General features: G+C 56.5%; 1 protein-coding gene across 1 annotated transcript in view; it reads right to left on the bottom strand.

The window, feature by feature from the left end:
- Nucleotides 1-9,587, bottom strand: part of WNT9B (Wnt family member 9B) — a 12,084-nt gene extending 2,497 nt beyond the window's left edge. The window contains exons 1-2 of the mRNA XM_040460081.1: nucleotides 9,494-9,587; nucleotides 1,969-2,247 (exon numbers count right to left, since the gene is read on the bottom strand). Coding sequence (XP_040316015.1) covers nucleotides 1,969-2,247; nucleotides 9,494-9,587 — 373 coding nt within the window. The remainder of the gene's footprint in view (nucleotides 1-1,968; nucleotides 2,248-9,493) is intronic.
- Between the last annotated feature and the right edge of the window lie 470 nt (nucleotides 9,588-10,057).

The following is a 10,057-nucleotide window of genomic DNA, read 5'->3' as shown; positions in this document are numbered from 1 at the left end:
CCCCCCCCCCCCCCCCCCCCCCCCCCCCCCCCCCCCCCCCCCCCCGTGACGAGCCGGACGAGGGTCATATGGACCTGAGGACGTGGCCCGGGGCACCCTTGTGACACCCGCGCCTGAGACTCGGGCTGCAAGCTGCTGCCCTTTAGACGGAACTTTCAAATTCACTATGGAGCGTATGCCCGGGCTCCCAGGGCGGCAGACAGGAGCGCCTGACTCTATGGGACACACGAGAAGGCTGAGATGCAAAGAGAAGCGACTCGGCACCTGGTGAGAGGCAGAGCGGGGGCCAAACCGCTGATCTCCACCCGAAGGCCGCGTGTGAGCCAGCTGGACCCATTTCTGAGGCCCCCGGTCCCCTGAAATATGCTCTGTGGGCTCCCTGCGTTTCAGGACGCCTCTGAAATGTCGCTCTCTGCTACCTACCGTGGAGCGGGCCTAATGACGGAGTGACCCTGAGTCTCCCGCGTGACTTGTTCCAGACTGACCATCCCATGCCCTTCTGGGACCGTCACTTCTCTCGTGTTCTTGTGGGCCGTGGCGCAAACCTGCCCCCACCCCCGCCTGCTCTCCAGCGCACCTGGGTGCTGGCAGCACCCTTTGGGGAGTAGCAGCAGCTCCGTCCCAGGCCCTTCCCCACCACGGACAGCAGCTGGCCTCCTATGTACTATCACTGCCTTATTTCTTTTTTTTTTTTCTCAACATTTATTTATTTTTTTGGGACAGAGAGAGACAGAGCATGAACGGGGGAGGGGCACAGAGAGAGGGAGACACAGAATCGGAAGCAGGCTCCAGGCTCTGAGCCATCAGCCCAGAGCCTGACGCGGGGCTCGAACCCACGGACCGCGAGATCGTGACCTGGCTGAAGTCGGACGCTTAACCGACTGCGCCACCCAGGCGCCCCTGCCTTATTTCTTTTAAGTTTATTTATTTATTTTGAGAGAGAGAGAGAGCACAGGTGTGAGCAGGGGAGGGGCAGAGAGAGAGGGAGAGAGAGACGAGAGAGAGAGAGAGAGAGAGAGAGAGAGAGAATCCCAAGCAGGCTCTGCACGGTCAGTGCGGAGCCCATGTGGGGCTCGAACTCACGAACCGCAAGATCACCATCTGAGCTGACGTCGGACACTTAAGACTGAGCCACCTAGCTGCCCCCATCGCTGCCTTTTTGTAAAAGCCCCTTCCTACTTGGTGACAGAGTCACATGATGACCTGTTTCCCCCGTGGGCTGGAAGCTCTCCAAAGGCAGAGGGGGTCTCGTGCAGCTCGGTGCCTCCGGCATCCAGCACCGTGGCTGGCTCGCTGCGAGCCTCACCGGACACTTAGTGAACGAGGGGTGGGAGGACGCAGCGAGGAGGGAAGAAGGCCGGGTGTGAATGGAAGGGGAGGAGGAAACGGTGGACCAACGGATGCGATGAACAAAGTCACGGGCATGAGTAAGCACCTGAATCCGGCCTGTCTCAGGGTATTCGGCCAACTATTCCCTGCCTTCCACCCTTATATGTTCTTGTACCTTGTTTTGCGTGTGTGTGCATGTGTGTGTGCGCAGGAGGCTGAGGGAGGGGGCTGGGGGGCCACGCAGCTCAACTGTGGGGTCCTCCAGGATCCAGGAATGGGCTGGGCCTCCTCTTTCCCTGTATCTCCCCTGCTCCTCCACTCCCCCCAAGCTGAGGGAAAGACTGGGCCTCATTAACTCCCAGGACTCTTCTCACTGGGACTATACTAGGTTCACAAGGGCAGCGTGGCCTGGGCCCAGGGCCCCGGGGAGCAGGAATGGGAGCCTTGTCCCCAGCCCCCCAGCCCCCTCCTCCCTAGCCCCTTTCTCCCCAAGTGCCCTCCTCCTCCCCAGCCCTCCTCCTCTCCAGTCCTCCCCAGCCCCCCAGCCCCCCTCGTCCCCAGCTGTCCCTCCTCCCCAAGCCTCGTCCTCCCTAGCCCCCCCACCCTCCCCCAGCCCCTCCTCCCCAGCACCCCCACTACCTCTCTTGAGCAGGCCTGTCCTCCCCTCCAGACTGCAGTTCCAGCGCTCATGTCGGAACTGAAACTGGCACTCGAGCAGGCTGAGGTGAGCAGCGTCCTGCAGGGTCTCGGCCAGGCCGGGCTCCCTCCGGCAGAGCTGTTTCTGTCGGCGGGACAGCTTCAGCAGGTCACACGGCTTCAGGTGGGCCCCGCTCTGTGCTGGGGCCGCAGCGGTGCCCAGCCCTGGGAAGGGTGTCAGGACCTCCCGCCCGGTCAGGCTAGAGAGAGCAAAAGAGGGAGCTAGTGACCCTCAGGGGACATGATGGGGGAAGGGGGGAAGGAAGACATGGGACAAGCAAGAGGAAAGGGACCTCCTAGGGGGCTTCATTTATACCCTGCTGGGAGGCAGGCCAGCCCCATGGGGTATGTGCCCATTTCACAGAGTAGAAAACCCAAGTGGTTGTAACAGGGTCTAGTGCCCAAGTTTTCCAGATGCCAAAGTCTCTGCTCTATGTCCCAACTTGGCCCAATCATAAAAATCATCTGGGTGCTTATTAAAAATACAGATGTCCAGAATCCACGATTGGCAATTCTGACTCTATTGGTCTGGGGCGCGGCCTGGGAATCTGTATTTACTACACATCTTGGGCGGCTTCTATGATCAGGAAAGTTTGGGAAAAAAACTGCATGTAGCGTGACTGCTGCCTGGAGGGTAGAGCCATATTCCTAAGAGGGGGCAGGCGGACAGGGGTAGGTGTTGGGCAAACACTCAGCAGCTTCTCTGAGATCCCTCTCTCCCTTATAATCCCATGCCGACCTAGCCTGTTTCCATAATTCCCAGATCTTCAACCATTTGGCCACTCAGTGCCTGTTACAAAGGGATCCTTAGGGAATACCTGGATGGATGGAGGAAGGAAGGAAGGAAAGAAGGAGGAAGGAAGGAACAGATGGATGGATAAACTGGCCGATGGCTGGATGAATTTCCATCAGGCCGTCAGCCCCAGTCTTGCCGTTCTACTATATCTGAAGTTCATGGATTCTGAAGTCAGGCTGCCACTTCTTAGTTGTGTAAACCTTGAAACCTTGGTTTTTTCCTCTGGGAAGTGCAAAGAGGATCCTTTCTACCTCCTGGGACCGCCACAGTGCCTGGGACACTCTGGTTCACCTTTCTGCCGGTTAGAGTTTCTCAAGATTCCTTCCTCTTGCAAGGTGCTTTATTCTCCAACCTGGGCAGAGTCTTCCCTTTGTCCACATAAGGAAACACAGTTTTATGAGGAGGCAGTGACTAGCCCGAGCCATACAGCAGATGAGCAGCAGGGCAGGGACTACATTAGAGTTCCTTTTCACTCTCCCCAGAAGCTCTCTGAGACGGTTCTCCTGTTGCCTATCCTGTACCCTGGTGGTCCTCAGCATGGGTAGAATATATACCATTCCAGACCCAGGCTAGAGGAAGCAGCTGCCTTCTGGAACACGCCAGCCTCATGGCCAAGATAATGAGCAAAAATGAAACCAGGTGACGGCTTAAAGCTCCTGCTTGGATGTGGCCCTTGTCACTCTTGCTTATACACCACGGCCAAGGCAAGCCCTGGCCCAGCTGCGTGGTCAGAGAGGCACATACTGCATGGAACCAAGGGCCCAGCTCTCCTGTTTAGAGTCCCCTGACCCAGCCAGGACATCTGGCTGGATGCCACACTGCCCCAGGGAGAGTGTGGGATCTGGCCAGGCCCCAGGTGCCCCCAGAAAGTGCCCGTAGATTCTAAATCCATCAGATGCAGCCAACCCAGTGTGGAGCATATCTCCGAAACCCCTGAGCAGAGACAGATGCTATCAGGCTCCTCCTGGCCCAGCCTGGCCCTAGGCTCCCCTGCTAGACAGGGTGAGGGCAGGGACCCGTTAATCATTAATCTTGGGGCAAATGGGTAAATTTCCGGCCCACTAGGTCTACACCCAAACCCCTCCCTGCAGCCTGGCAGGAAACCCTTAGAGCTTGACCCTTGGCAGGTCCAGATGTCAGCTCTAGCTGAGGAGGCCCCACCCTGACTGGCTTCCAGTGTGAAGGGCGCAAAGGGAGCAGGAGCCATCTAGCCCCTCACAGCAGGTGCTGGTGTGCGGGAGCCATCTAGCCCCTCACCAGCAGGTGCTGGTGTGCAGGAAAGCTGCTCACACTGTTCCTGTGTGTTGGAAATTGGGACCTCCCTTGTAGCAGCTGATTGACAGGTGAGAGAACAAGCAGGGAGTGATGGCAGTTTGGACCAACGGGGCTGTGCATCCTTCAAGGCCTGTCTCAAACGGCATTCTAAGAACAATACTATTATATCATTATAGCTATATGATACCTTATATCTTACCCTATATAGTCTATATTATTATCACTTTTTGAGTGCTTCTTCTAAGACCTTTAGCTTGCAGACATCTGTTGAGTTGGCTACCCACTGCTTCTTCCCAGATACATGGATACCATGGGGTCGGCCATTTCATACCACATGACCTTGCTGCTCTGGCCTACTGATTGGACCAATGAGGAATCACATGACCGAAGCTGGGCCAATCAGTGCTTTCTCTGGGAATTAGGAATTGGAATGACGAGCGCATACGGTTGCTTTCTCTCTCTCCCTTTCTTTGGGCAATGGGGCCTGTAACTCAGGAGATAAAAAGAGGAAGCTGGCCCAAAGAGAGAGAAAAAGAAAGAACCAAACACATAGAGGGAAGCAGAAGTGAGAGTAGGAGGGAGAATTTGGGGAGCTTTTCAGCCCTAGCCCCAGAGTCTTCCTACAGGCAGCTGTGTCCTTGCCTTAGATGCTCCTATCTGTAGTACAGTGTCAAGGCCCGGAGTTGGCTGTCCAACTAAGGATGCTGTCACTGATCACGACCTTCTGACAGCTGTGGAGTACCAGCATGGCCTCACCTGCAGTTGTGAGCCAGGCTCAGCAAACACCCTCTCCCCCATCCATAGGCACCTATTTTTTTTAATTTCGTTTAATAGGCCTTGTGATTGATGGCCCCAGAAGTCCAGTATAAAGTCGGTTAATTTTATTAGCAGTAATGACACTTAGTAGCGATTAATGGTCAGGAAAGGCAGCCAACCGCATAGAGGCCTCAGGCCACACTGGGCCCTGGTCTGCCCAGGGCTGCTCTCAGAGAAAGTTCTCTGGCACTGCCGTGGGGACCCCCACAGGACCTAGGAAGACAGCTGGGAGGTCTTCCAGGACCCAGTTTGCCTTTTATTTATTTTCTGTGTCGCAGCTGGGATTCTGTTTCCTTGGACGAGACAGTGCCAGGACATCAAATTTGGAAAACACCGTATTTCCTCCGGTGGTGTTAGTGAGCTATCCTCCACATGCCCTTCCCTTGGCAGCTACCAGGGAAGGCTTCTTCCCGGACCTCAGGAGCATTCCAGGCACTGCAGGCTCCAGTCTGATTCAGGATCTGTGGGCATGATCCCCTCCCCTTGAAGAAGCCGCATTCTCCGGCACCCCAGGCCCGAGAACCCCACCCACCCGCCTCTCTGCAAAAACTTAATTGCCCACACGTCAGTCGGGCCCCATGAGAGTAAGCCGTACACCCGGAAGAGATCAAGGGAGCCTCATCAGTCTTACGAATTCAGACAAAATTTGTTTTCATAAAGATACTGCTCTGTGGTCAGGTCAGATGCCATCAGCCACACAAGTAGTCAGTGTTCTGACCTGAAGAGCAGGGGCTGAGTAAGTTGTGAAGTTGCTAGCTGCTCTTCTGGGCTGTGGGACAAGAGTTCCTTCAGGCTTCTGCCTGATTCACGTGTTCCTGAGCCCTCTGGGACCACACCATCCCTCCCCCCGCTGTATCTGCTTTAGCCCAGCTGGTGTCCCCCATTCCTGCTTCCAGTCGGGCTCCTCAAGGCTGACTTCCAGCGCCTCTTCTCTTGTCAAGAAAGCAACAACCCCATGTGGCCAACTCCATTCTCCTCCCTTCTTTGCGTCCCGCCTGTGACTCTCTGCTCTCTGTACCTTCAGCCCAAAGCCCTTAGTGTAATAATAAGGCCACAAGCCCCCACCCCTACACAACAAGATGTCCCTGGCTTTGACTCCAGAGCATCCACAGCTACTCCCGGGGCCACCCTGTCTCCACCCAGCGTGGGAAAAGTCAAGGGTGCCCCTGGGGACTTCATCTCACCTACCCCCCCACACCCAGGCCTCCTCTGCTCACCCCGGCCCCTCCTGCCCTGGCCCTCCTTTCACTCTCTAGTGCTCACCCCATCCACAGTTTTGGCTGAAGCTGCCCCATCTGGGATGACCTTGAAGGAAGGAAAAGAAGGTTCTCACAGGACTTGGAGAAAGTGTCCCAGGAAACTGCTTTCAGTTACCTTCCGCAGGACCCCAGTCACCACTAAACCCCAGAAAGGAAATGGAGCTCACCCTGGAACGGTCACCCACCACCTGCTGGAGTAGAGGGACCCAAGGATCTCAGGCCCCCAGAGCTGTTCTGGCCTGGGTGGCCTGGTCCCAGTCTGCCTACACTCACTGGTGACCTTGGGCACATCCACTCTGCCCCTGAGCTCATCCCAACAAACAAATACACACTGACCAGTGGGAGACCATGACCGGCCCAGACTGCTTGGGTTCCAGTCCCACTTCCGTCTCTTACTCGTTGTGCCACCTTGGGCGAAGCACTTCACCTCTCTGTGCCTCATCTATAAAATACAGATAACCACAGTACCTACCTCACAGGGTTGTCAGGAGGATTAAATGAGTTCATTTTTGTACAGCTCTTAGAACAGTGCCCAACACCGTAAGCTCCAGGCAAGTGGCACTCTTGAGCACTCGCTGTGTGCCAGGCACCAAGCTGGCTGCTGGGACCTGCTCCCGCCCTCGAGGAGCTCACAGTCTAGAAGGAACTTGGTTGCACTCAAGAATTTCCCAAGGCCCCAAGAAGCAGAAGAAGGAGAAGAAGGCTTTGAACCAGCCCAGCTCCCCATGGAACAATCAGTAGCTGCTCAGGGATCAGAAGTCTTAGCTCCATCTGGGTGAGAACCTGACCTTGGCCAGTCCTGTCCTGCCTGTAGTAGGAGGCCTGGGGGGTGGGGAGGAGGCAGAAGAAACTCCCAGGGAGCACCCCTGGCTAGCTGGGGAAGACCTGGCAGCTGTAGTGCATTTCCCATCACTTGGGGGTGCTCCAGGCTCCATTCTTCCCCCCCCCCACCCCCACCCCTGTTTCTGGTTGAGAAGTTTGATGGTTCCAGGATGTGGGTGACTGAGTGGGTGGGTAGTATAGGACAAAGCTGGCACTTCCCAGGGCACCAGGTAATGCCAGCCTGTCTGGACCCTTCGCTGGAGGGGCCAGGAGCTGTGCCTGGCACCAGGGACCATGCCAACTGTGGGCAGCTGCCTGGGAACCAGGAAAGCTTTGCCCTGCCTGAAGCATTGGCCTTGGCCCTGCAAAACCCCATTAGATGCTCCTGATAACAGGCTTCCGCTGCAGGGCCATTTGCATGGTAAGCGTTCCCTTTGAGCTTTCATCCCAAACATCTCAGCCCACCACTCCCAGCCCTGACTAAATCCCCCTACGCGCACACACAAACACACACACACACACACACACACACACACACCCCCTACCCCCACCCTGTGCTCTCCACCACCCATCTCTTCCCAGTAGGGGAGGGTTGCTGAGGGCAGTGCCTGCCCAAGAAGAGAGGGCATAGGGGCTCTGACAGTCCTTCTGCAGAAGGGGGGGTACCTTCAACACCCAAGCTTCTCTCCCCACTTCCGGTCAAGCTGCGTGAACCCACCCTGAGGACCGAATCTGGTCACCACCTCCCCGCTAAAGCTCATCCCCGGAGCCATGTCTCCCAGCCCAGCCCAGCCCTGGCTCAGACAGAAAAGAGCCTGGCCCAGCTGTGGGCTTTGTCTCTCCAAGAACAGCTCCACTTCCTGTTTTACAGTCGCAGACCCGGCTGCCCGCTGAGGGTGGCATCAGGGAGACGTGTGCTCACAGCTAAGTGGGCAGCAAGCAGCCCATTCAGCAAGCGCGCTTTGCATCTCAACAATCTCGGGTATTTAGAGCTTGGCCAGTGCAACATCTGCGGAGGAGATGCTTCCCCCTCCTCCTGACTCTCTCTCCTTCTCCACTCCGGCTCAGGCAGAGCTGGGAAGGGGGAACCTTCATCCCTGGTGTGCATGGGGCAGGCGGCACAGTGGCCGTGGAGGGTCCCCTTGTGCAGAGGACCCCCTCAGGGGCTGAGATTAGGAATGTCTCCCCCAGCTCCCTGCCTGGGTGCAAATGCACACCATTTGAATCGTTGTGGTTTAAGGCTGGAGAAGCCTTTTGAGCTGGCCCAGGTCCAGAGGTTCTGCCCTGAGGACGCCTGGGAGGTATTCCAGGGGCTTCTGGGGGCAGGCAGGAGGGCAAGGGGTTTGCCAAGTGTAGGTCTCTGCTTTGCTCTGTCTGGTGCCCTGGGAGTTCACGTAATATTTATTGTCCAAGGTGGCTCACTGGGTTCATGGCGGCACTAGGACTGTGCCCCGGGTCTCCTGATTGTTTCTGTCAAGCCTGGCAGTTTCTGCTTTCAGTTTCAACATAACACTTCAGGGAAGCAAAACTCAGTCACCACCGCAGCAAATGTCTAGGATGAAAGGAACACAAGACGGGGTTGCTTTGAAAGGAAGGCAACCTGGCCAGGACTCCTCTGAGCCCCTGGGCAGCTAAAGGGAGGAGAGATGTATGCTCAGTTTCTGTTTGGCTAAAAATCAGAAATAAAGCTTAGAGAAGTGGCCTGCCTATTCATACTAAAGTGTGAGAGTCTGATATAATGCTAGTGCCTGAGAACATACTTTGCTAGATAGAAGGAAGATCAAAGGAGAGGGTCTGGGATCATGAAGAAGCTAAAGAGAAAGGGGAAGCCTGGAGTAAGGAGAGAGAGGGGTAGAGAAAAGGGGTGCTAGAAGCTTTAAGACAGCCTCCCCCAGCTTCTTGGGTTCACAGGCCCAGCCCTGACCCAGGGGAGGAGCAGTTTAGGGAACATGGGATGGAGGCTTTAGGGAAAAGCAAGTAGTCGTTGAGTCTCTCCTTGGGGCGAGCAACGCCCCCGCCCAGTTCTGCCCACCATGAAACGCTGCCTCCAGGGTTGGGTAACTTTGGCCAAGTTATTGAACCATAGTAGTTGACCAACTAACCAGCTTGGCAGGCTCTTGAGGGGTCACCCTCTGCCCCACGGACAGGCAGGCAGGCTCAGGCCGGGCTGGGCACCCTGGAAGGGCCAGACCCCTGGGGGAACGCCCTGCGCGTGATCACTGTGTGAGGAGGAGAGTTCCACTGTTCGCAGCCTGCTCCAGGAAGAGATGTCCGTTTGTCCCCCCACAGGGCCCAGGGATGGTCCACACCCCCACACCTCCCCTCTCAGCTCCAAGGGGAGCAGCAGCCTCCCGACCTGGTGAAGGAGCCACTCCCTAAGTGTGCCCAGGGAACCCCAGAGTGGTCAGGACAGCGCTCGGGATGAAGGTGTAAGGGAGTCCCTTGGGAACAGAGCAGGGACCCCCCCCCACCCCGGGGCAGGACCAGAACAACTTCCCACCTTGGACTGTTCTGGACTCAGGGCCAGCCACGGCTGTAGCAGGGGGGTCCCTCCCCTCAGGGTAGCCAGTCTTGGCTACCACAGTCCGCTCCATGCTGGAATGGCTCCAAGCCCTCCTTCACGCTGTAACCCCTGCCTGGGACGCCTCTCCCAGTCCAGAAGCCCTCCCGGATCCCCTGGACTCTTTTATGGTCACGGCCCTTTTCAACACTTGACTCACAATGCAAGGAATAGGAAAGGTGATCCTAAGGCCCCGTCCAGTACCAGCATGCTCTAATGCTTATCTGCCTCCTCCAGGAAGCCCTCCTTACTTGCCAGCCCCATCTCTCTCTCTCTCTCTCTCTCTAACCATCCCCTTTCTTTGTCTTCTCTCACTTTTACAAATATAACACCCTTAGTTCTGCATGGTTGACACTTTTTTCTTCCTCCTCAGAGCTGCAGACAGGTCTCTCCAAGTAGACTGTAAGCCCCTTGGCAGAGGTCCTGGTTTCTCACACCCGGCGGTCCCCCATCCCCAGCTCAGATCCTCTACCCCAAACGGGTGCTCCTCAGACACCTGAAGGC

Source organism: Herpailurus yagouaroundi, unplaced genomic scaffold (genome assembly GCF_014898765.1).
Source record: "Herpailurus yagouaroundi ecotype Mexico unplaced genomic scaffold, PumYag 247, whole genome shotgun sequence".
Lineage (NCBI taxonomy): Eukaryota > Metazoa > Chordata > Mammalia > Carnivora > Felidae > Herpailurus > Herpailurus yagouaroundi.
The sequence above is the reverse complement of the archived record's forward strand: the minus strand, read 5'-3'. Positions and strand labels throughout refer to the sequence as shown.